Here is a 27,932-nt window from a genome sequence, read left to right on the forward strand (position 1 = left end):
AACTCAGTATTGAAATTACCTCAATAATAACGGAAAGACTAATAGAATTTTTATGGTCGGATATAAAAAGGGCATGCGATACTACGCCCATGACTGCAGAAGAAGGAGGCATTCGCCGATAGCATTTTTTGATAATCAGTTGCTCGATATGTTTCTCTATACATAAATATCAAAACCGCGGAGCCCCAACTGAATGAGCCAACAACTCAAAAATCTGCTAGGTAACGCAACCACATACAATGAACTTAGTTGCGAGATTTATCGGGCATCAGGATCCCTCCTATGAGTTGTAATATGGAAGCCCAAGCAAATATTTTAGCTTGTTCCTCAGAACAATCGTCGCTTAACTGTCGAAAATTTATAGCCAACCATGATAACGACATTCGACAACCATTGAAATTAGACAGGATACCTCCAAGATACTCATCGCACAAGGAATGCCAATCACCATCCACCACACCAGAAATGACATCCAATCTACTGGAAGTCCCAAATGTAAGGAAACATCCCCCAGCGTAATAGTGCACTCTCCACACGATAGATTAAATGTGTGTTTCTGGTCTCCACCTCTCAACTAGTGCAGAAATAAGGTTCGATTCAAAGTTATAATGCCCTTCATATCTACCTATGTAACTGGATCCAGCCTCGGTTAAATACAACCAGACACGATTCAGTATCTCTAAATTAGCGTTACGAATAAATGGATCTAATATACGGTCATTCCCCTAATTAAATAAATGGTATACAAATTAAAATATAAACTAATATTTAAAAAAATAAAGCATTCAGAATAATTAACATAACACAATTTAAAATTGTTACTATATCGCTAAAATGACTCGAGATACGATTCCTATCTAAACGCAACAACCCGTCTTCCATTTTATAACTAAAAACATAAAAAAAAATAGTGCAGTAAAATATAATAAAATAATAAACTATTTAATGATTATAATATAATAAAAAAGTTTACGTTCTTAAAACAATAACAGAACCCACTTGAAGCTTGTTAGAAGGAATGATAAAAGGAAGAATGATAGTGTTTTTTTGTGTGGTTTGAGAGTTGTATGAGGGGGTATTTATAGGATGAGGATTATGTGGTAATTAAGGGGGAGCGACCGACTGTTGGAGGGTATTTATAGAAGGCACAAATGGTGATTTGCGCCTTCCGCCGCGTGTTAGGTTTCTCACGAAGGCGCGGATGGTGAATCACACTTCTTCCACGTGGCGTCAGCTCGGACGAAAACCCAGGGAAGGTTTACTCGTGTGGCGCCAATTTGGACGAAAACCCAAGAAAGACGCGCTTGATGATCTATGCCTTTCGTCCATGTTAGTGAATGAGTGTTAGATCGGTAAAATTCGATCAATGAGTGTCTGACATTTAATTAATGATTCTTTAGGTGATTTTTGCCTAAGATTACAAATTACAATGAAAAATGTATAAAAAAAAATTGCACTGCAAGTCAACTTGTTCCTCTTCACTTAAAACTCGAACTTTTTTTCAGCTATTATTATCTTTGTAACAGATTCTCCTCTTCATTGTCAACATCACCTCCCCATTTCTTTATCCTCTCCTCTGCAATTGAAGCCTGCAATAACATATATACATATTTTTATATATAATTCAATTTTTATACCAGGGTTTCAAATCGCGGTCGCGTTTTCGACTATTTCGGATTTACCGTGATTGCGACCATCGCGGGCACTATTACGGTTGTCACGGATGCTATTGCGGCCGTCGCGGGTAACTCGGACGGCAACGAAACCGCTATATCGCGGCCGAAATCGCGGTCGCGAATCATTTTTTAAAACCCTGTTTTATACAGACTTTTTCAGTTTAATTGGAACTTGTATATATACACATATATGAGTAAAAAATGGTGGATTTGTTTTTCTTACCTCTTTATTCCAGTTGGTTTTGTACACAAGTTTGTACGACTGTTCCTAGTAACATCCCACACCAAATTCCCTGCAAACAAAAGGTTAAACAAAATTAAAAGAAGCAATTCAACTTTAATATCTTTTTTACTTATGAAATTATATTATTTAAAAAATAGACCTTGACACCCATTTGAAGTACAAACCCTAATATGAGACCCATAGGGGAACCCCAAAGAGATAGTAACATGCAATGTTCACGTACGCAACGACAGTTTGCCATCCAGCACCAATGGTCATTCCTATATAATAATAATAGTAATTAAAACATGCATTTAAATTTCTCTTTCCGCAATGATAAAATAAAAATGAATTATAAGTGTTGGAATTCGAATTCGAATCTGAAAGGGCGGGTTGGACATTGTTGATGATGATGCAAAGGGCTAAGAGTGGAGTGAGTTGTATATCGAGTTGTTGAACTTGTGAGTCATTTGAAAACAAGTAGGGATAATCATTCCTAAGATTATAAGAATAAGGGAGATTATGACACCGATCGTAAACGAAGATGTGACTGCCACCACCAATGAAAATTTGGCTGTTCTTGGATGCCCTGCTCCTAATTCATTCGAAACCCTCACACTGCCACATTTTCGTTCATCAAAGTCAATGTCTACCATAATTATTGGTTAATTAAGATTAATATGCTTGAGATGTAGATATTACCTTATAGCTGCATTAATCCGTTAGATACCATGACTGTCCATCCCGGTATGTTCATACTGCAAAATTCAGCATTCCAGAGTTATTAATTATAATAATTTGGAAAAAAAAAAGTTTGATGAATGATTGAAAATAACTTGTTTTTAATTTTGAGGGAGTTTTTCTGATGAAAGAGTTAAAAGTTCAGATGAATCCAATGTGGGTGCATGTGTATATGTCATTGCCGGTATGACATAAGTGCGTGCGTCAAACATATATAGTCCAAATCCAGGTCTGAATCAAACGTTTTTAAAACGAATCATTATGAAGTTTAAATATAGCAAATTATGAGGACTGAAGTGGTCAATTTGAAAACTTTCTTTAAGTGACCATGGCTTACGTGCTTGACAAGAAAAAAAAACAACAAACAAGATAATCAACAAGTTGTGGTTAAAAAGATCACCCACCAGATTGACAAAGCATCCACTGATATCTCGGCGTCCTTCAGGTATCCAGCAAACAATATCAATGCCATGAAATACCATACCTCCAAACTGTAAATAAATGTAAATGTTTTCAAATATATATATATATATATATATATATATATATATATTAAATTAAAATTTATATATAATTTAAAACTTATTTCAAAACAAGTTGATGAGAAATTGTTATACTTGACGTACCATAGCATTATTGCTGAAGCTAAAGACAATCTAACAAATCCCCATAAATGGTGAAATGCCTTCCAGGAGAACCCGGCCCAAGCCAGACCACAAGTGCCGCTAATAATGTACAAAAACTGAGCCACGTCAATGAAAATCCACGACTTATTCACAACGACAGCTGCACCCACTAGACCCCATCCCAGCTTCAACATCAAGAGCCAGCTCAGCACAACGTGCATAACCAAGGCCAAACCAGCTACCAATGCCATCACCATCATCTTGCTCTGCGCCTGTAAGAACTTAGCCATCGGGAAGTTAAACGCGTAAACAAACAGTTGCGGTATCATCCATATCGAGAAGATTCCGGCGGCCTTCGATATGCTCTCCGTTTGGCCTATTAGCCTCAAAATCGGAGCCGCGAATATGTACAACAAGCTTAAGAGCAAAGCGGTTAAGTTGAGAATGACCCATGATTTTTGCATGTATAACCCTAGCATATCAAGCTGCCCAGCTCCAAATGCTTGCCCGCATAGAGTTTCCAGTGCACTTCCCATGCCAAGCTATTCAAGTTTAATCAAGTATTTTAAGGGTTATTTGTAACTAAAAGAAAACTTCAACAATAATAAGTTCAAAAGATTGAATATCCGTGTGAAACATAATGATTAATGAGTTCCGACATACATTAATTTAAAGATTGTAGATGCCATTCTCGTTTGCTAAGATCTTCATAATCTTTATATTTACTTCTTTATTATTTAAGGTATTGTATATAGGGATGGTAAACGGGCGAGGCAGGTTGGGTGCGGATACCTTCTCCCCATCCCCATACCCACCTAATGTTTTTAAATTCACCACCCGCCCACCATCCATGATGGGTAAAAATTTTCAAATTCACACCCACCCACTCAGGTACATACTCAAATCCATCTCCACACCCACTACCTAACTGGAGACATACCCAACTAGACTCGCCTGACAGCAACCTTAAGTTATACATAAACAACAAATATAAAAAAACACGTCCATCAATAAACATAAAATAAACATGTTCATTAATAAACATAATAAAATAAACCAATGATTATCTGAGTTAATTGTTAATATAGATCTTAAATTACATAAAACACCATAATAAAAAACATAATTAAAGCCTAGAAACATAAATGACAAACACATAATATTTTTGTTCTTTGGCACACATAAATGACAAACCCTAAAATTATACCTATATTTATAATGGTCCAAAAGCTAACGGTATTTAGTGGGCCGGAGGATGCGGGGCGAGTAAGGTCTCAAATTCATCACCCGCTCACTACCCATGATCGGTACCACTTTCTAAATTCACACCCGCCCAATACCCACAAAAATTATACTCATCCCCGCGCCAATTGGAGCGGATACGGTGTGAAATCTACGAAACTGTACCCGTATGTCATCCTAATTGTATATTTGTATAAACTTTAAAATATTAATATTGTTCTAGTCATTTTCCACGCTATATTAAAAAAATCGATTTATGGTTCTTTTCCCTCAATTAGACCATCCCCGGGCTCAAATCAACAAACCTAGTTGAACCTAAACAAGCCCACATCTAAAATATTTTTAAAGACAAGCATATATATTGATGGTGTACAATTTTTATATAAATAAATACAAATAAAATTTTAAAATGTGTATAATTAATTAAAATAAAAAAATGTTAGAAGAAAATTCAAATTTGGATTAAGCGCCTGGCTCACCTAAATCCAGCCCGAGTCCATGCTAGGACTCACCTCCACTTTTATTTATTTATTTTAGGTAAAAAGACACTCGAGGTCCCTGAACTTCAAAAAAATCAATATAGCCCTCATCCTATTTTTCGGATCAATATGACCTTCCAACTTGAAAAAAGAACTCAATCTGGCCCTTTGACCAACGTTTTCCGTCATTGACCAACGGTTTCGTTAATTCTTGCTGTTATAAATTGGGTAAATTACACTATTCATCACTCAACTATTTTCTTCTCTTCTATTTTGGTCACTAAACTCTAAAAAATTTTAGTTTCGGAAACTTTAGAGACTTCATGGATAAATTGCTAATCATAGGTCTTTTGTAAACCCAAAATAGTTCAGGGATAAAATATCAATTTACCCATTTTTTCCATATGTTTTCTTCCCCAAACTTATCTTCTCTGCCGCGCCTTACAATGGATACAACCGTCGGCTCTTTCCACATCCCACTAATGTGTGTTGTCCGGTGTCGAGTGACCAAGAGAGTGTTGATAATAATGGGGTTGGTGTTATGTCACCGACGATGTGTAGATTTCATGGTGGTTGGGAGTTTGGGAACGGAAGTGAGTTTGCAGTGAATGGCTTATTTTCCTATAATGCTGGAATGACTTTGCAGAGTGATATCGAGTGTCTAAAGAGGTTCAATCTTTCACCTTCAATGAAATCGTTGTTGAAAAAGAATGTTGCAATCTTTGCTGCTAGTTTTAGAGCTAATTCAAAACAAATGCAGACACAAAATCAGGCTTTTGTGGGCAAATTGCCTAGTGGGATGCCCCTTTGGCTGTTGCTGGGGGTGAGGTTTCTGCTGAGAAATCATAGGAATTCCAGACTTATATCAACCAGGATGGGATTAATTCAGTATTGAGTAAATTTCGTGATTTAAATATTGAGCATGTGTGTACTTTACCCTTAAAATAAAATGGATTAACTACAGCCTTAGTCTCTGAAGTCTCTAAAGTTTCCTAAATTGAAAATTTTAGAGTTTAGTGACCAAAATAGAAGAAAAGAAAATAATTGAGTGATAAATGGTGTAATTTACCCAATTTATAAGAGCAGGATTTAATAGAACCGTTGGTTAATGATGAAAACGTTGGCCAAAGGACCACATTGGGTTCTTTATTCAAGTTGGAGGGCCACATTGATCCAAAAAAATAGGACGAGGGTCACATTGTATTTTTTGGAAAGTTCAAGGACCTCAAGTGCCTTTTTTTGAAAACTTGATAGTTAAATTGAAAAATGAAAATGACTAAGGGGATGTTTGATAAAATAAAATGATTAAGCGTTAAATGATTTAATGGTCTGAATGATTCAAAAGCTCTGTATGAATTAGCTCTGAATGTGATATGGTGTTTGATAATGATTCTGAATGTACAATTTGAATTATGAATATTTTCATTTTTACCTTCATAATGATTTATTATATTATAAGATATGATTGTTTAATAAGACAACATGTAAAAAAATAGGTATAATGGTAAAATATCGGGTGCTTAATGATTCAGAATATACTTTAATGTTGAATAATTCAGCAGTGTTTTGTTGTTTCATTCAGCATAGTCTTCATTCAGAGGTGAGAATCAAACAAGCTGAATGTTGAACGGTTCAATATTCATCGCTGAATAGTTCCATTCAGCAGTAAACAAACGCCCTTTAATCTAATTTGCATAAACTTTCTCGGTAATTAAAAGTAAAACCTTAATAATTAATTTCATCAATCAAAAAGTGTCGAAGTTTTATAAAATTAAAGATAATTTTAAATTTCACATAATTTTATTCGCATGTAATTATAGGTTTTATGTGTGGATCATTACAATAACTAATATGATATCTATTATTCTAGCCGGACTATTCTGATCAAGTATTAAATGTCACAATGCTTGCTTGCTCAAAGAATCAAATATGAAAAAAAAAATCAATATTCAATTGAAAACGTTAGAGGATACAAAATATATTCATATAACTCAAGTTATATACAATATTCACAATATATATATAATCAACAATCCTTGCATTACAAACTGAGGATGGTGGGGAGTTCAGGTTTTCGGAAGCTATTACACACAAGCTTGGTATAAGGCTAAGAAAGTTTAGCCCTCACACCTCCCAATAAAATGGGGTTGTAGAAAGAAAACACAGACATATGGTTGAGACTACACTTATTTTATTGGCTCAAGCATCAATGCCTCTAACATACTAGTCGCATGTTGTTCTTAGTGCAACCTTCCTAATCAACAGAATGCCCGCCAGATTGTTTGGAAATGTTTTGTCCTACCAGAAGCTCTATGGCAAGCCACCTGACCATGATTATTTTACAATCTTTGGCTGCCAATGTTTTCCTCTTATCAGACCATTTAATAAGCACAGTTGGATTTTCGTTCGAGACCATGTGTTTCCTTTGGGTACTCTCCAACTCATCATGGTTATCAGTGTATGGATGCGAATGACAGAATATTTGTCTCTCGAAATGCTGTGTTCAGTGAAGATGTGTTTCATTTCTCTCTTAAGGAGATAAGTACTAGCAAGACCTCCACTGTGTTGTTTCGGTCAAGTCCTCTTCCAATGGTTCATGACATGATGTATCAAACCATTAACCCAATATCATTGCTTGGTCTAAAGTAGACAACATGGTGTATATATCTTGTATCTTAGTGTATAAATACTTAAATTCATATTTTTTTATATATCTTAACTTAAAAATGTTTTTTATATTAACTTATTAAAAATATATATTTTATGTTAAAATTTATTTTAAAATATGAATAAATTGAGAGAATATATAATTAACAAGGACCAAATGTGTGATTATACCAACTATCACGTCACATATTTTGTTAAATGTTAACAACAGTTAACTCGTGATGACATCATTTTAATTAAATAAAAACGAAAGTGACAATATATTAATTAAATAAAAACAAAAGTAAACATATCTTATGTTTTTTAAAATCATTAACCAAAAGTGGTTAAAACACAAATATAAGTAATTATCAGTGTAGATTAATATTAATCGAAATGAGATGAAATGTGAAAAATAATCAATACCCATCGATAATTTTAATCGAAACAAAACTTAAAACTATTTGGTACTAGTATAAGATCAATAATGTCAACTATTATATTTATATTTCAATTATAAAAATCACAGTAGTTGCAATCTTAGACTTATTATTAAACCAATAACCAAGTGTTCATGTTGACATAGTGAGATAGAATGGACAAGACATGAAGGACCATGCCACACCACCATCGTGTTGATGGTTGGACAACATTGGCTTTTGCTTTGTATCCACCAAAGATTACATCAATAAAGGAAAGAAGCATGGCTCTTTCATTTCTTCAACACCACCAACCACTTTGATTATTACCACCATTATTATAACGTAAGTACAGTAATCTCTCAGGAGCCACATGTTCCCCTACAAAATATACTGTACAGATATCACTCCCAAGGTATGCTATTCGAACAAATTAGATGGTTAGTGTCGAATCCAAATAGCTATAGCATAAATCCTTCTGCTGTGTAAGATATAAAATATTAAAAAAAATTCTGTTGCTAGATAATTTGGTCACCCTGGGAGCTCACTTGGATTCATATGACACAAATAGCAACACTGGGTTAAATATACAATATATAATTTTAACGTAAAATTTTATTTTTTTCAAATAAAATTATTTTAACGTTATTAATTATTTAACGACGTAATAACTATTTTATTGTTGAATAGATTTCCTTATCAAACAATATTAGACCGCTGCTGCTCTGTCAGGAAAGTCAATATTCCAGTATTAAATAAATACCTAAAAAGTAATTAACCCCTTTTGCTACTAAATAAGCGTGGTCAACAATCCACGATTCTCTGTCCTTTTACAGCATCATCGGGTCAACCATCAAGCTAATTCCTTCTTTCCGATTACGATAATTACATTAAATTTTTAACAATAAATAATACTGTAAATTACATATTTAGTCATCAATTTACTTTCTAGTTTCATTTTGATTACTTAACTATTTTTAAAAAATATATATACCTATTATGTTTTTATTTTATTTTAATCACTTGTCAATAAAAAGTAAACATGATTGCTCATGTGGTAATCTTTTAAATTATGATATGTTATTATCTTATAATGACACATTAGCATCACTATTAATTTTTAACATTGGGTAACCATAACATAATCAAAATATAATCTTTAAAAAATAATTGAATGACTAAAATGAAACGACAAACATAAGTGAGTGACTAAATACATAGCTCTTCCTAAATAATAACGATAAGACTAGGGTTATAAATGAGTCAAGTTGAGTTTAAGTATTGTTGAGTTCGATTCAACTCGAAAATTTTAAAATAGAACTTGACTCACCTCAAGAGCTTAATTATTAATTTTTTAAACTTGACTTGCACTTGAAACCATGTATTGAAGCTCGAAAAGACTTGAAATTAAAAAAATTCTTAAACTTAATCCGGTTGAAGCTAAAACTTAGACTCGAACATGAACCTAAGTATATGAAAACTTTATATTGTATTTGCTTAATTATTAATTTTTTAAACTTGACTTGCACTTGAAACCATGTATTGAAGCTCGAAAAGACTTGAAATTAAAAAAATTCTTAAACTTAATCCGGTTGAAGCTAAAACTTAGACTCGAACATGAACCTTAAGTATATGAAAACTTTATATTGTATTTAAAAAAAAACAACACGCAAATGTTAATATTATTAATAATTTAATTTTTTAAATAAAATTTTACTCAAATTACTCACAAATTTTTTGAATCGAATATTAAATAACTAATTAAATTTGAATTTGAATCAAATTTATTCAACTCGAGTCTTTATCAAATTTAATTAAATTAAACTCGAATAATTCATAATTTATTTCATTTCATTTAGAACCTAATTATGATAAAAAGCACTTGATGGCTCCTTTCAATGCTTCAAGTTCCAAGCAAGTGCTTTTCACCTTCTAATATCTCAAATACGTCGAAATCAACGGTTACTTAGAAGGAAAAGTAAAAATATTGGTAATAAATTGACTCCCTCGTCTCTTTACTTGCTTCGTTTTAATTTGTTGTCGTTATAAACATTTATTTATTTATTATCGTGAAGCTCATCATAAATTCCTCTTCACGCGCTGCGTCGAAAGTGGGATAGCAGTACTAGTACATATAAAGCTGCATAATTATCTAAGGGGTGTTTGGTTTAAGGATTATAAGATTCTGATGGGATTAGAATTCCACATTTTAATGTTTGGTTGGCCGGGAATTTCATTCCCGGTAATTTTTTATTATCAATAGTAGATTTTATGGGGTATATTACCAGAAATGTCATTACCTCCCTTCCCTTAAATATTGTAACATTACCGGCGTTTTAGACTAAAATGTCATTAAATTTTTATTTTTTTTCAAAAACATGCTTCTTATGTCATTGAATAATAAAAATTCTACGAAGGTTAAATTACAAATTTATCTTTAAATTATTTTAGATTTACAAAAAAAAAATATATAATTAAAATTTTAAATTTTATATAAAGATCAGGGATTAAAAATTTTTTTACCCTTTCATTAAATTTTTTTATATTTTTAATTTTGTAAAAAAATTATATAAATTTTATAAATTTAATTATTTTAAGAAAATATATAAATATTTTATAATTTGTAATATTATACAAATATATAATAAAGGATAATTTGGTCAAATATACATTCTAATAATCTTTTATTCCTTTAACCAAACACGATAATTTTACATTCATTTTAAACCAACCAAACACAAAATACAACATTCCCAATGATCTTATTCTCTAATAATCTTTTATTACCATGAACCAAACTTACTCTAAAGACTAGAGGACTTGCTAAAGGAACGTCTGTTGCAGCAGTTCATTGATTTGCCTGCTTGTTGACTCGCGCGTCGCTTGCCCTGAACTCACCAAGCTAACTTGTTATTAACTTCTTTTTCTTAGTCTGGTTGAGTTGATGATGGGATCGGCGGAAGAGAAGAGAATCGAGGATGAGCTGTCGTATCCGATTTTGCTAGCCGAACGGGTTCGGGCTGCAGCGGAGGAGGCCGAGTCGTTTAAAGTCGATTGTGCGGAGGTCGGGAAGCAAGTAGATCGACTTTCCCAAATGCTTCGCCCCCTAGTCCGGTCCACCACCTCGGTTCAATCCCTCTACGAACGACCGATTCGCCGGGTAGTCTCCGAGGTTTCGAAGAATCTTGAGCGAGCCCTCACGTTAGTCCGAAAGTGCAAGCGCCAGAGCATCTTGCGCCGGGTCGTGAGGATCACGAGCGCCACCGATTTCCGCAAAGTTTCGAACCTTCTAGACGCTTCCATCGGCGACATGAAGTGGCTCATGGGAGTCCTCGACACCGAGAACAACGGGACTGCCAGCGGAATCTTCCTTTCCCTCCCTCCAATCGCCAGCAACGACCCGATTATTTCATGGGTTTGGTCTTACATCGCCACCGTTCAAATGGGCCAATTGGCCGATCGAATCGAAGCCGCTAATAACCTCGCTTCCCTCGCTCGAGACAACGACCGAAACAAAAAGATAACCGTCGAAGAAGGCGGCATCCCTCCTTTGTTAAAGCTTCTTAAAGAAAGCTCCTCACCCGAAGCCCAAATCGCAGCGGCTAATGCGCTCTTTGTTTTAGCGAACGAGCTTGAAAGAGTTAGGAGTATTGTTGATGAAATGGGGGTTCCAATTGTGGTTCAAGTGTTGGGAGATTCTCCGATGAAAGTTCAAATTCCTGTAGCAAAACTAGTGGCAACAATGGCAGAGCATGATCAGCTGGCTCAGGAGGATTTCGCCAGAGAAAATGTAATTAGGCCGTTGGTGACTCTGTTGTCGTTCGAGGCGTTTGTAGAAGATTCCAAGGCACAGTTGGGTAAGCAAAGCATTCATTCTATAGTCATAAATAAAGAATTGGAGAAATTTTCTTCAACTGGATCGAATTCAAGGAATTTTAGTTATAGACCGTATGCAAATTCTTACTCGAATTTACACTTGGAAGGAAGTAGTAGGGGAGGAAATCATAGGAAAGAAAGAGAAAATGAGAAGCCTGAAGTTAAAATTCAGTTGAAAATTAACTGTGCTGAAGCTTTATGGTTGCTTGCTAAAGGGAGTGTTTCGAATAGTAGGAGGATAACCGAGACTAAAGGATTGCTTTGCTTGGCTAAGTTGGTGGAGACAGAAGAAGGTGAATTGCAATATAATTGTTTGATGGCAATAATGGAGATTACAGCTGCTGCTGAATCCAATTCTGATCTTAGACGTGCAGCTTTCAAGACTAATTCACCGGCTGCTAAGGCTGTTATCGATCAGCTTTTGAGGGTGATCAAGGAATTAGATAGCCCTACATTGCAAGTTCCTGCTATTAGATCAGTTGGTTCATTGGCAAGGACTTTCCCAGCTAGGGAGACTCGCGTGATTGGTCCGTTGGTGAAACAGCTTGATAATAAGGATCAAGAAGTGGCAGTGGAAGCTGCCATCGCATTGCAGAAGTTTGCAAGTCCAGATAATTTTCTCTGCATGGATCATTCAAAGTCGATAATCGAGTTCAATGGTGTCCCATCTTTGATGAGATTGCTTAGGTGCGGTGACAAGGCACAGCTGCACAGGGTAGTGCTGCTCTGCTACCTCGCCATACACGCGGGTGATAACGAGGCTTTGGAACAAGCTAGGGTTTTGACCGCCCTCGAGGGTGCAGACCGAATGGTGGTTGCACATCATCCTGACTTGAAAGAATTGGTGCCAAGGGCCATATATCAGCTCAACCTTTATCACACCGGAGCCCATCCGCAGAGGCAATTGTATGAACCTTGAATGTGCACCTAAAATTCTATTGATCTGCTTTTCAGCTTGGAATGAAGGCAAGCTGAAAGGGAAAAACACAGATATACAATATTTGGGTCAGTTAGAAAAAAAGGGAATAGTTTCATCAAAGTTGACAGGTTCCTGCTCAACAATAAATACTTGATGCTTTATTGCTTTTTTAGTGAACATAAAATTGCTTGTGAATATTTCCATTTTTGTTGCATAGACATTGAACATTTCCTATAGTCCCCGCTTAAAAAATCGCGGGGATTTAAACGGGAATCCCCATCGGGTAATCGAGGAAAACCGCAGGAAAACGGGTATCCCCATTTAGCATAAACGGATATTTAAACGGGTATCGGGCCGGGTATCGGGCCAGGTATATATATATATATATATTTAAATTAAATATATAAATATTATATATATTTTTTAATTTAAATTAAATTTATTAATATATATATATATATATATAATAATTATTTTTAATATTTATCGGGACGGGTATCGGGCCGAGTAATCGGGTAATCGGGGTGGGGATTACCAAACCCGTCCCCGTTTAGCATAAACAATTTTTCCCCGTCCCCGCCCTCATTTAGCATAAACGGTTTTTTCCCGTCCCCGTTTAATTCGATTTTCGATTTTCCCTGTCAGATTCGGGATTTTTTGCCATCCCTATGTATTTCTCTCCAATGGTTTTCAACAGCAACATCAATAGTTGATTTTGGATGATGTATGATTCTTTCCCCATACTCTACTACGAATATCCCACCTACTTCATTTACATTTTCCAACATAGTCACGAAACTATTTATCGATCTATATGTCAGGTCCTCAAACTCACTTCCAAAAACCATTTGAGATAAATTTCTATTCACTTTTGTTGATGACCCAAGAACATCAAATATCTTACACACCTCAATAATTGGAATATTTGTTAAGTCATGTAATTCAATCATAATTCTATCATCATCTTTTTTAAGTGGTAATGTAGCATACCTAACTAGATTTAGACATATCATAAACTTATACCTCGAACCACCATTTGTAGTTCAAATTTTTCTTTCTATCTTTGCCTTTATTTTTAAAAATATAATGATATTTTTCAACATTATATTTACAGGTCTTTTAGAGTAAAAAATAACATCAACATCATTTTTCATAATTTGTCCAACATAATGGACAATCATGAAGAAGTTGTTCATTTTCTCTAAATATATATATATATAGAATAAAAAAAATAAAATCTTCTAATAATATTATTTAAATATGTTCATCATCACATCATGTGACCTGAACTAACTTACCAGATAATGATTAATTTTTAATAATATTTTCAATAACTAATAAGGCAAAATGATTGAAATAATATTTTTAATAATAATGATTTAAATGTTTTAATATTTTTACTACAAATACTAAATCAATACTATTAAAAATTATAATAATATTCAAAAAGTCAAATAAAGCTAAAAACATTATAAAACTAATATAAACATAACAATAAATCATAAAATACTTCAAATAAAATCTCTTCATATTTACTTGAGAGCTTCTTTCCACAATTTAATTTTTAAAAAAAATATGTCGAAACAATTTCTTACTCACTCTTTAATCTACAAAAGAACTCAACAATATTATTTAACAGAATAATATGAGAAAAAAATACAAAATATTATATAAATTATTCGTATAATACTTACTCAAAATAACGAAAGCAAATTTCCTTGAAGTTTTTCTCAAGTGCTTCTACTGAATGCTCTATCTTCCAATTGCTTCCTCTTTCAATCTTCTCTATTTTTTCATGCTTCAATCAGATAATACCCCAACTCATACATATATACATCTGAAATAATTTTTTATACAAACCTGATTTTGCAAGTATAGCAGGACACAAGAACTTGATTAGCAAGGCATCGGAACTTGAAATGCTTAGGTTAAAGACGCATGAAACTCCTGGAGACTTCATGAGTTGTGGTGAAGACACATAGAAATCGTTGAGACTTCACCAACCAAACTTGAAGATGCACTACAATCTTAGAGACTTTTGAAGTCGCATGAAACATTATGTGTCTTCGGTATTTCACTGCAGTAAACACTCTAGTCTCGGAAATAATCGGTGGTATTATAAATTAGATTTATAATATTAATTAATAAATTAAATACTCTCTAAAATTCTATAATATATTTGTACTTTTATATTGTAAAAAATACTTTGAGGATAACACATTAATGAGAAAAAAGGATTTGTAAAGTGTTGTAGTTGAAGGATCAAATTGAATAAGATATAAAGTTAAGAGATTAAATTGCACAAAAAAAATATCAAAAGAGAAATTAAAGTCATTTGGCCGATAATGCGAGTTGCTCTATATGTGGTGCAGCTAGGGAGATAATCTCTCACATTTTCCGCGAGTGTCACACAGCTAAGTCAGTTTGGCGAGAATTGGTACAGCCGAATAGATAGGAAGAATTCATGGGAACGAACATAAATCTCTGATTGTTTAGAACTTACAGCAGATGGATCAATACCTAAATGTGAATGGCAATTGGGATTTGATGTTTGGGATAGTGATATGGAATCTCTGGACTCGTCGGAATAAAATTGAGTTTGATGAGTATCATGCTGAAGAATCCGTACTACAGAGAAGCCAACGGGGTCTACAGGAAATTGTTACGGCTCTTGCTAACCGTAGTAGGAACCGGACGGCACAAGGACAAAGGGTTGATCGAAATGTTAATTGGGTGCCTCCGCCGGATTGCTGGATGAAGCTTAATTCGGATGGAGCAAGGCAAGCTTTGACGAGACTAGCAACGTGTGGGGGGTGTTCAGGGATCATCGTGGATAATGGATTTTGGGTTTTTCGAAGAGAATTGGCATCTGTTCGACTCTTGATGCTGAATTATAGGGAATTTGTGTTGGTCTTGAGCTGGCTTGGGAGAGGAACATGAGACGGATTGTGGTGGAGACGGATTGCAAGGAAGCTTGGGGCATTTTGGAAGGTAAGGTGGGGTGCGAAGGTATTTCCCCCTTGTGCCACACCTTCGTGCTTTGGTTCAACGCAGTTGGAGTCTTCAATTTCGCTTTGTGCCTAGAGAGTGTATTATGGTAGCTGATGGATTAGCGAGCATGGCCTGGGGAGATCCGAATTAGAACCGACTGTATGTGCAGGCGCCTAAGAAAGTTCGCGGGAAGATTGCAATGGAAGCACTAGGTGTCGTGGAGTTGATTTTGCCTCTTTTTTACTCAAAAAAAAGTTATATATGTATTCTATCGCGGTTGAGTAACATGTTTAAATTTGATAAAAATAAATTTAAAATAAAATAATTGAAGAAACAAAGAAATTAATTACCTATTCACAAAACAATCAAAACTATTTAGCAAAGACTAAAACATTTATTTTCAATTTTTTAGTTATTCGATCTTTATAAATTTAAATTTAACTCGAACTTAAAATTTGAACAAAAATTTAAATTAATTCGAATAATTTAAAATAAAAATGTCCATTTTTAATCAAATTAAATTTTACTAAATAACTCTTAAATTTATACAATCTTATATTTATGTATAAAATATAAATTTAATAAATTAAATTTTGATATTATAAATGCATATAGTATGCGATGATAAAACTCATTATATTAAAAAAAAAGAATTTATAATTAAACTTTAAACGTAAAATTATTCAATAAATCAATCATGCATGAACAAAATGACTTCAGTGAGTAAAGGATGATTGTTATCCTTAGAGGTCTCAAGTTCGAGCACTAGCCACCATGGTTTTCAGAACTGGACCGGTTAGCGAACCGGCCATGCTACCAGTTCACTGGTTTAACCGTTCGAACCGGTCCGACCGGTCGGAAGAACCGGACGACGTCATAATTATTTAAAAAATTAAATAAAATATCAAAAATATTTAATAAAAATAATTTTTTATATCACAATTCATATTCAAAGCAAGTCATAACATATATAAGTTAAAACCCATAAAATCAAGTGAAACAAAATGATTCAAATTAACTACAACATAATATTTAAGGTAAAACATATTAAATAATAAATATAATTATATAACTATAATTAAAATATAAATTTGGGGCTAAAAATCATAACAAATTGATATTGTTTGGTTTAATTTTTTTAAAAAAAATAATCTCACATGGCTAAGAAACATAGAAGATCATCCCGACTAACTTCTATAAATAATAGAGGTAATTTGACATTCAAAATCATGGAGTCTTTTGGTAATCATTGAGTGAACTATTCTTTCACTTCAATCAAACTCGAATTTTAGGTTTCAATCGAGCTTTTAAATTTTTTTTGAGTTCAAGCCTTTTCGAGTTCAAGTTTTTTCGAGTTCAAGTTTCAATATTATATTTCGAGTTCGAGTTAAACTTCATAATTTTTAGCTCGTGAGTTTGAATCGAGTTGAGCTTACTTTTAAATTTTTTAAGTTCGAGTCGAGCTCAACAATACTCGAGTTCGATTTGGCTCGTTTAACAAACGACGTCATTTGGTTTAATTTAAAAAAAAAATTGGCGGTTTTTCTGGTTTTTCCCGATTTTTAGCCGGTCCGGTTTGAACGGTTCAGCGGTTTTGGCCGGTTCACTAGTAACGGTTCAACCGGTCTAGATTGAACCGGACTAGGCAACGGTTCCCGGTTGAACCGGCCGGTCCGGTTTTCAAAACAATGCTAGCCACTACAGAGCACTTTAATATTTATTATCAAATGATTGAGAATCTTTCAAACAAATTTTACACCACTTGTAATAATAATAACTCAATCACAAATTTTAAACATAAATGTAAAACCAGCATAAAACATACAATGAAAAATCAACTTTTAGTTATACACTAACACCAACACATAGAGGCACCACGACGTCGACGTTGCATGCCCCCACAGAGCTAAACAAATCACACTGATTTTGCCATGGGAAAACGACAGAGTTAATCTTACAATCTCTTCCCTATCAATTTGTAACCAAATTCAGACCCCCAGAACCCTTCTGACAACCATCCATTTAAACCACATCTTTCTACAAGTGCTGTCATTTTTATTTTGAAAGCGAGCAGGTTTTTTTAAACCCTATTTTCCAGTATTTATGGAGGTTTTGAAAACGGCCGCTTCTTGTGTAAACAATTTGAAGCGCCAAAGATGAATTGAATTCGGATATGATTTGCAGCAAGTTATGGTGGATATCACGTGATGTATACACTGAAGATTTCAGTAGCCCTACTGCTGCGTATAGCTCTAACTAGGTGGCATGGCCATACTCAAAACTGATCATCAAAAGGACGAACCTAAAGATAAAAGCAGTTAAAAGGGATAATTTTTATCTATTGAGGTATCGGATTTGAGTAATATCTATAAAAGTATATTGTTAAATGATTGAAAGTATTTCGAATAAATATTACTTTATATTTACCTCAAACTAATAAAAAGCCGATCATCATAAAAGGTTTAGATATAAAATTATTGTATAAATGATTCCTTTGTTTTTTTTATCATATAGTAATTCATTTAACCATCTTAATTCTCAGCATATTCTTATTACATGATTTACCCCATTGTTCCCTTGTCCCCTCCAATGGTACAAATGAAAACAGACTCAAGAAGAATGTATCACTTAAAAAGAAAAGCATTTTGACAATGGCAGATTAGCCACCCACATCCCATGTGGGTCTCCAATAATACCACTAAGTTTTTGACCAATTAGGGTTGTTTAATGATACAAGAGAATGACAGTCTTTGTTGAAACGTGTTGAATCATCATTGCTTCAATCTCAAAGCTCTGATCCCGACAAAGCTTTGTTTAAGTTTATATAAAATGAAAAACCCCAGATTAGGTTAAGTCCCCCTTGTGACTTTTATAACTATTCCTGCACATTGTCATGTTTTAAACAAATGGATTAACCCCTTCTTTTTATATAAACGTTCCACTTTGATTATCCTAATTCAAAAGAATATTAATAATTGGTATTGGAGAAATAGAAATGCAAGTTACATTGTCAATTATTGGTGTTCAGAACTTGAGTTGAAAGAGATTAAACAAGGTTGCATTGGATTCTAATCCAGGTCTAACCACATGTGTTTTGTCATTTTCTTGGGGGTGGGAGATTGAGTTGTATCACAAAAAGGTGAAACACATTACAAGGAATCTTCCCACTATCACAACTCTTAGAAAGGATAATTATCCAATATATTTAAGGAATTTAATAATAAAAGGAAATGTTATCCTATTTAAAAGATATGAGATTAAATACAATTTTACAATCACTTTAGATTATTAAAAAAATAATTACCCACTATCACATGTGTTCATACAAAGCATTATAAAGAGTTGATAGTTCGCAAAATTTGATCCCCTGAAAAGCCAAACTTAAAGTCAAAGTCTAAAGAGGGGAAAATGGCAGAGACTCCCCCACAGTGGGTCTTATGTGTAAATGAGACGAGATTGATTGCGAGTTAATTGAGATCGACTCAGTTAAAATTCAATAAATATTCAATTCGAATGGACTCAGCTCGAGTTCGAACTCGGCTTGAGTTTTTAACGAGCCGAAACAAACTACTTAATACTCGAGTCGAAAAGCTCATGAGCAGCTCGAAAATATAATATATTAAGATTTTATTTTAAAAAATAAATTATTAATAATATAAACATTTATGTGTTGATTTTTTTAAAATGCAGTATACAATTTTCATGTATTTAAAGTTCAGTTGTAAGTTTGAAGTTTAAATCGAGTTAAGTTTAAGATTTTTTTTTCATTTCGAGCATTTTAGAGCTTTTAAAAGTTTCAATTATTGATTTCAAGTTCAAGTCGAACTTAAAAATTTTATGCTCACGAATTTTCGAAACGAGTCAAACTCTATTTAAAAATTTTTAAGTCGACTCAAACCATTAGTATTCAAACTCGATTCTCTCTTTACGGCCCTAGTGGGTCTTGTGTGCTCAGCGATTTGTCCCACTCAATCAGCTAGTATATTGAAACATCCGTGCAGCATCTTCTTTACTCTTTAAAAAGGGACTTGCCATTTTTCTTATTAATACAAACTCATGACGATTGCAAATATTTTGAAAATTTTTAAAGCTTTGAATCTATTGGACACTTTTTTTTACCAACTTTTGGCGTAAGTTGTATGATCCTTGGTAGATTTTGACTTGCATGTGTTCCCCCCTATGAACATGAATAGTTTCAAAACAGAGACAAAAGCAGCAAAAGATTAAAAAACTGGAAAATAAAAATTAAACTCAGTGAGTGCTAAATAGATTTGACACAAGCAACAAAGAATAGTTACCAGTACAGATATGGAAACTTCAAAGGTGAAAAAGGAAAACCGAAAAGGAGTTAAATTTCAACATTTTATTTATATAAGAATTCATCTGTACGTAAAACTGCTAGTGATCCCTAGCTACCATTAAAGTGCCCTAAAATAGAACAAAAAATGGTGAACATGTTACAATAGATGAGGTAGAGCTTTTTTAAACATGGCGTATGAAGACAGCCTCCAAATCCGGTGGAGTAAAGAACTCTCTAACACTTGCGTAATTACACTTCAAGGAAGGCTTCTTCTTCATGGGAGCAGGCGGACATGTCAACAGCGTCGGTATTCTCGCTTCCCGTCCAGTTGGAGTGGTCGAACACGATTCTTCGTCTTCTTCTTTATCTTTGTGGTCGTCCACTGGATTCGTGTAAATAGGGTTCAACGGAGCTCGTAAAGAGATGCCGGCAATGACCCATTTTTTGCCGTCGGATTCCAAGCCTCCTCCTCCTCCTCCGTCCACCATTTGAGGCTTCCCTGAAACCCCCATATCCCTTTGGAAGGGATCAAAGAAGAAAAAATGAAGATGGAGTTTTTGCTTTCTCTTTTCCCTAGTGTGGAGGGAATCAGTTGGGAAGCAGAAGGAAAGTCATGGAAAGGAAATGAAAGGGAAGAACATGGGAGTTTAAATAAACAAACAAAAAGAGGAGGAATTAATGAGGGGGAGGGAAGGTTGAAAGTTGTGTTTATACCGATCAGAGAGAGAAGAGAACCCGAGGAAACTCGTGAAATGACATAAGCAAACCCACTTCTATCCAATTAAAAAAATTAAAAAGCCTGACGGCAGAAACAACTACTTCTCTAAGTTGCCCGTGAAAATAGCTGACCGCGGGCAGCCTTCGGAAATTGGGGGCTTAGGGATTGACATGGATTTTGGCGCCAGTTTTGGGGGTGAAGGTCGTGATCAGATCACCCCATGGTTTCCCAGCTGTTTCTCTTTCTCCAGTTCTGGGGTGGAATCTCGTTGCCGTTTGTAATATTTATATCTTGTATTTTTAGAAAACATTTCTTAAATTTATTGAATTTCGTTAATTAAAGTTTTCAGATAAGTTCCTATATTTATCTAAATCTTCCAAGAATTTATATTCTTCAAGGCAATTATAATGTACAAATTAAATTTTTAAGAAATTCACGTGATTTATTAAAACAAAATTAAATTAAAAATTTAACTATTACATTTATTTAGCTCGTTAATATGTAAGTAGTCATAAAAATTTTATATATGACACCAACTAAAATCATTACAATTACTTTTTTTCATCTATGATTGACAGAAGAATCTTCTAAAAAAATTTATTTTCTTTCACTTTTAACTCAAATATTCTCTCTTCGTTCTTCGAAAGAACAAGCCTATCGATAATCCTTTTTACACTGATTATAATTTTATACTCAAATAAAAAAATTAAACATCAACTATTGATAAAATTCATTTATTTTCATCAACGCCGTAATTTTTTATATAAAATTTATAATTAAATAAATCTTTAAACAAGACTAAATATATATGCGTTTTTGAGATTATCAAGGGTGCGTTTGATAAAAAATAATCTCAGTGACTAAAAATGCCTTATAATATATAATTTTAACTATTTTTTTTTTGGATTTGCCAAAATGACCAACTAAATCGCAATGCGATCGATAATTCGCAACGCGATCTCCGGCATCGTAAATTAGTTTCCAGATTCACAACGCGATTCTGACTATCGCATTGCGATTTCCTAAATTCGCGTTGCAATTTTCCTAATTCGCAATGCGAAGACGTAAATCGCAACGCGAATTTGGAAAATCGCAATGCGATTACGTAAATCGCAATGCGATTTACATAGCGCCATTCGTATTAACGCGTATTTTTTTTTCAAATTCTAAACACGAATATATTAATATATCGGAACACTGAACCGTCCACAGTATATCTCGTAATCGCAACTCATAACCTAAAACCCTAAATCAAAACTCAGTCTCATCTCCATCTCTCACTCTCTAAGGCGACATCCGTCCCCATCTCCGACGAAATCAGTCCCCACGACGATATCAATCTCCATCTCCGGCGAAATCATTCACGGTCAAAAATGGAAAATCAACCAAATCAACCACCGAGGGTTAGTTTTTTTAATTATTTTTATTTTGAAATTTTTGCATTATTATTAGGTTTTTTATATTGAAATTTATGATAAGTTTACTGGTGTTTTCAATAATAGATTAACCATTTCACTTAGATTGCTTATTATATTCATTCGATTGCTGTCAATACTGCTAAACTGTTTAGTCTTTAACCCTGTGAAGTTAGTATTTGTCTTTGTTTTGTCTTTTGGTTGAAGTAATGCAATCCATTCAAGTTTCTTTCAATTTTAGTATTTGAAACCGAGAATGACTATCGCAATGCGATTCTGTCGTTGCGATTTTCATTTCGCGTTGCGATTCTTGCGTTGCGATAGTCAAATTCGCGTTGCGATAGTCATTTTCGTGTTGCGATTTTCATTTTCGTGTTGCGATTTAAAGTTTTGCTAAACTATTCTTCTTCTGTAAATTGAAACTTGAATGAATTGCATTACTTCAACCAAAAAACAAAAACAAATATTAAATTCACAGTGTTGCAAATTTAAGTTTGAAGAATAAACTACTACTATTTATGTTGTTTATTGTTCTTGTTATATCTTCACAGTGTAGTTTTTGGTATATCTAAATTGGTATGTTTTATTGTTTTTGCAGAACTTTTATTCGACTCAATTGACCTTAAGAAATAAAGTAAGCATGGCCAAAACAATTGCGTCGAAGCTTTCACTTGCACAAAGAAAAATATTTGAGGATACTTACTTCGGGCCATGGCTGAAAGTACAACATCCGGGTGGAGATGCTATGTTGACCCATCTGTTTCTTCAAACCATGACTAGCGATCTACCAGAGACTATACAACGTCGTGATGAAGAGATATGGTTTGATTTTCCACCGGCATATACGTGTTTTGGGCGAGAGGAGTTTTGCTTAATCACTGGTCTACGCTTCGAACACGATGATGTAGATCGGTACACTAGACATATTACCCGCCTATCATGGTTTTCCCGGGTTTTTCCTGAGCTGTCAACGGAGAAGCCGAATTTACACGTGGAAGACTTGACGAGATTATTGAATAAGAAAGATGGTTTTACTCGGATGGATGACGTCGATGTTGTCCGAGTATGCCTTCTAATACTTTTGCAAGCCGGCTTTTTAGGCAGAGAGGCCCGACAACCTATTCATAATGATCTAATTAAATTGGTAGAGGACCTAAATACATGTAACCTGTTTCCGTGGTGTTCGTATCTATGGAGAGCTACATGGAATAAGTTGTCGTCTGCCTTTGATGATCAAAAACGTTTGCGTGGCAATGGTTCCAAATACACTTTGTCAGGCTTTATTTGGGCCTTTAAGGTAATAATTTTTATATAATGTTTCCAAAATTATAATTAATTCTTTAACAATTACTAATGTTTGTTATTATATTGTTTGTAGATTTGGATATTTGAGGCCTTTCCCGCCATGCAGACATATGCATTAAAAACTTCTAATGATATTCCTAGGGCTATTTCCTGGAAGAGGAAACAGTCCTTGCAGCAATGGGAAGATTTACTACCGTATACTACAATAAATAATGTAAGTTAACACAAATACTACTATATGTTTATAAACAAGTTATTACTAGTACACGTTTAACTTTGTTTGAGCTTTTATATTGTTAGGAGGCCAACACTCCATTACAGAGGCTGACACCCACGGAAGCTGAGCTTGCCACTGATTGGTGGCAAGCTAGTAAGCGTTTTTTTGATAGCACGGATGATGAGCAGCCACCACTTCGAGAGCCATCACCTCACCCAGAGCCATCACCTGATCGACCCGAATATACACCTTCACAACGAGAGTCATCACCTATTCTGTCACATCATCGAGCCTCTTCTCCCCCATCACCTCATGATAGGCGACCGACAAAGATGACACGACGTTTATCTCCCTGTTCTCCACCTCCACCTCCACGGGATGAGTTAGGGGAGTTACGTAATGAGGTCAATGCCTTGCGTGAGGAGGTCGGTACTTTACGCAATGAAATGGTGCATGGCGTGTTGAGGTGTATACTTTACGTGGTGAGGTAGCAGCTCTACGTAAGATTGTAGCATCGTTACAGAACGAGGTTCATACTCTACGCAACGAGGTAAGTTTAATATTTTTCATATTTAACTTGATGATAAATTTACTCGTAATTTTACTTAGATTGCTTAGTAAATTCATTCGGTTGCTGCCAATACTGTTTAATTGTTTATTCTTTAACCTTGTGAAGTTAGTATTTGTTTTTGGTTGTCTTTTGGTTGAAGTAATGTAATCCATTCAAGTTTCAATTTGCAGAAGAAGAATAGTTTACTATCGCAATGCGAAAATGACTATCGCAACGCGAAATGACTATCGCAACGAGAGAATCGCAATGCGAAAATGACTATCGCAATGCGAAAATGACTATCGCAACGAAATAATCGCAATGCGAAATGAAAATTGCATTGCGATTCTCTCGTTGCGATAGTCAAATTCGTATTGCGATAGTCATTTTCGCATTGCGATAGTCATTTTCGCGTTGCGATTTTGTTGTTGCGATTTTCATTTCGCATTGCGATTCTCTCGTTGCGATAGTCATTTTCGCGTTGTGATAGTCATTTTCGCGTTGCGATAGTCATTTTCGCGTTGCGATTTTAAGTTTCAGATTCTATTCTCCTTCTGCAAATTGAAACTTGAATGAATTGCATTACTTCAACCAAAAGACAAATACTAACTTCACAGTGTTGAAAATTTAAGTTTCAAGAATAAACTACTACTCTTTATGTTGTCATTGAACCTGCACTAAACCTATATGTTGTCCTTTTAAATGTTTATATAAGTGCTTACTTCTGGAATGTTATCTGATGCATTTTGTGAACAATGATATAATAATGACTTGGGTGAATATCGTGCAAGTTTGAAATATATTTGTCTTTGTTTTCACTGTTTAATATCATGTCTGTTTATTTACTGATTTATGTATTAATTTATTTTTAGCGGCCCGCTAAGGTGGATGCTCTACGTCGGGTTTTTCTTGCAAGATGGAGTTCACGCATCAGACGGCGCGCACGTGCCATTACGTCTCCGTTCACCCCAATAGTGCGAAGAATCCGTAAGAAAAAGCCCGCCTCACCTGTCATCATTCAAGAGGCCTCCCCTATCGTTCAAGAGGCCCCTATAATCCCTCAAGAGTCCCCTCCCACCGTTCAAGAGGCCACTGTCATCGTTGAAGAGGTCCCTCCCAACATTCTAGAGCCCGATTCACACGGCGTAATATATCGAATTATTAAGAAGCCCCCTCACGTGCCGAACATGATGGATGACTGTTGGCTTTCATATAAGTTACCGGCCAGTACCATTCCTTTAGATGAAGTGGAGAGGAAACAACTACCGGAAATAATTTTGGATAATACCCTTTGGGCTAAGACCGCAGTTGATTTTTATCTACATGAGCGGAGCCAAGGGTGTTACGTTGACATATACAAACTCAACGATGATATGCATTTGTTGATTGAACATTCTTGGTGGGGTGTATTATTAGGGGTTGAAGACAACGGCTATTTCGATGAGGGGGTAAGTATTATATTTCTTCTTATATTTCAGTTTGATTAATTTTTTTTAAAATTTATGTAATTCACTAATATATGTCTTTTTTTGTAAAACAACATATTGATGCATGGGTGACACGTCTTCTAATTGTAAGGAAAATGAAGAAAAATATAAAAAAACGCGATATACAATTATGCCGACGTCTTTTCACGTAGTTCACTTTAAGAATCAACGACAGGAATCATATGTGTTGGCTAATGGACAAGCTAAACTTTATCCTGCATGGTGGGAGGTCGATAAGGTTAGTATATTTGTTTAAATATTTTAAAGGTGTTCAAAAATAAGTGCGCAATTTGAATTATTACATTTCGATGCAGGTGTTTATCCCTGTTTTAGACCGTACTCATTGGCTTCTCGTCGAGCTTCAGCTCCCATCCCTAAAGACAATAGTATATGACAGCATGATAAATTACATATCATTGTCTGATTTGAGAGATATTATTAAGGGATGGAGCTCTCATTTGGCTAAATTCTTGGATGCAATTAATTATTGGACTAAGTCTGGAAACAAGAAGCCAAAGAAGTTCAATGTTACAGTTATCAGATACGAGACCGGCCACAACAAATGAAGGAAGCCAGAGGGGATTGTGGTCCTCTCGTATGCATGTGCTTGGGGCGTTTGACGACAGGAAGTACACATTTTCTACCTCCCACCGATAGAGATAGAGTTGCCGTAGGCTTGTGGTTTCGGCATTTTATGGCTAGAGCGATATATACGAGACGCTGCCTACCTGCATCTGCGTTATGAAAGTGTCCATAAACAATTTGTAAGTAAAATGCAAGTGTTGTTAAACATATATACTCTTTTTGGTTTGAAAATGTTTGGTTAAGTAGCTAGAATTCAATAATTTGTTGTTTGTAGGTTTTAGATGTGTAGAAAGTGTTGTTGATTCAATGTTTGGTTTCTGCAGGTTAATCCTGAAGTGAGCTGCGTGAAATGGATGTATGGGTGCAAAAGTTGATTTCATTATTATTTTTTGATTGTTTAATTGATTTGTAAAAGATGATTTGTAAATGTTGATTTGTTTAATTGATGTGTACATAATATTTGTGCTTGTTTAATTGATTGAAATGTAATAATTGATTTGTTGATTTCAATCTGCATTATGTTGAATGCAAAACAGACTATCGCAACACGGAAATGACTATCGCAACGAGAGAATCGCAATGCGAAATGAAAATCGCAACGAGTGAATTGCAATGTGAAAATGAAAATCGTAACGCGATGCATTATGTTGAATGCAAAACAGACTATCGCAACGCGGAAATGACTATCACAACGAGAGAATCGCAATGCGAAATGAAAATCGCAACGAGTGAATCGCAATGCAAAAATGAAAATCGCAACGCGAAATTAGTTTCGCATTGCGATTCACTCGTTGCGCTTTTTATTTCGCATTGCGATTCTCTCATTGCGATAGTCATTTCCGCGCTGCGATAGTCAATTCCACATTGCGATAGTCATTTCCATGTTGCGATAGTCATATTCGCGTTGCGATTTCCGCGTTGCGATAGTCAAATGAATGTCTAATAAGTGATAACAACTGAACATATCATAGCAATGTTCAAACTCAAGTTACTAATACATGCCTAACTGAAAATGTTAAAAGGTCACACATAATATACACATAATACAACGTTTGCATTTAAAAATCACCTAAGTTAACAGTCCAAAAAGGTGAAGCCGGTTGTGATTGGGATTTTGATGAGGATCCATATTTTGGTAGAGGAAAAGATGATTGTGATGGCACTGGTGATCCACATGTCAACCTTGTATGACCACTTTCCTTGCACCGACTACATGTCGATCTCTTCTTCTCTTCACCCTTAGACGGTATACGATCGTGACTTTTTGGTCGGCCAGGTAGCCTTCTGTCCATGGCTAGTGGCAAAACTATTTGTAAGTCATCTGGTATGTCCCACTCAGAAGGATGTGGAATAGGGTAGACAATCTCGCCATAAGTCTGTCGATATACTTCTGTAGTGTAGCAATCCATAGCGTATGCGCTTGAATCATCTTGGTTTAGATGAAGAGAAACTTTTATAACATGGCCACACGGATAACCAGATGTTTGCCATTTTATACAACTACACGTCTTTGCATT

General features: G+C 34.7%; 2 protein-coding genes and 1 pseudogene across 2 annotated transcripts; 1 reads left to right on the forward strand and 2 right to left on the reverse strand.

Annotated features, from left to right (window-relative positions):
• Positions 1-1,480: 1,480 nt before the first annotated feature.
• On the reverse strand, positions 1,481-3,825 carry LOC120206479 (annotated as a pseudogene).
• Positions 3,826-10,917: 7,092 nt separating this feature from the next.
• LOC120206481 (ARM REPEAT PROTEIN INTERACTING WITH ABF2-like) lies at positions 10,918-13,079 on the forward strand. The gene has a single exon (XM_039206120.1). It carries the CDS (start codon positions 10,997-10,999, stop codon positions 12,845-12,847), a length of 1,851 nt encoding a protein of 616 aa, XP_039062051.1. The 5' UTR covers positions 10,918-10,996; the 3' UTR covers positions 12,848-13,079.
• A 7,161-nt stretch (positions 13,080-20,240) lies between these two features.
• Positions 20,241-20,788, reverse strand: LOC120206484 (cyclin-dependent protein kinase inhibitor SMR6-like). Its single transcript, XM_039206122.1, has one exon. The coding sequence runs from the start codon at positions 20,648-20,650 to the stop codon at positions 20,321-20,323; it is 330 nt and encodes a 109-aa protein (XP_039062053.1). The 5' UTR covers positions 20,651-20,788; the 3' UTR covers positions 20,241-20,320.
• Positions 20,789-27,932: the final 7,144 nt, after the last annotated feature.

Source organism: Hibiscus syriacus, unplaced genomic scaffold, assembly GCF_006381635.1.
Source record: "Hibiscus syriacus cultivar Baekdansim isolate YM2019G1 unplaced genomic scaffold, ASM638163v2 tig00013808_pilon, whole genome shotgun sequence".
In the NCBI taxonomy this organism is placed as follows: Eukaryota; Viridiplantae; Streptophyta; class Magnoliopsida; order Malvales; family Malvaceae; genus Hibiscus; species Hibiscus syriacus.

Bases quoted from the DNA above. Each gene is read 5' to 3' on its own strand.
- LOC120206481 (XM_039206120.1), top strand. From the start codon at position 10,997: ATGATGGGATCGGCGGAAGAGAAGAGAATCGAGGATGAGCTGTCGTAT.
- LOC120206484 (XM_039206122.1), bottom strand. From the start codon at position 20,650: ATGGGGGTTTCAGGGAAGCCTCAAATGGTGGACGGAGGAGGAGGAGGA.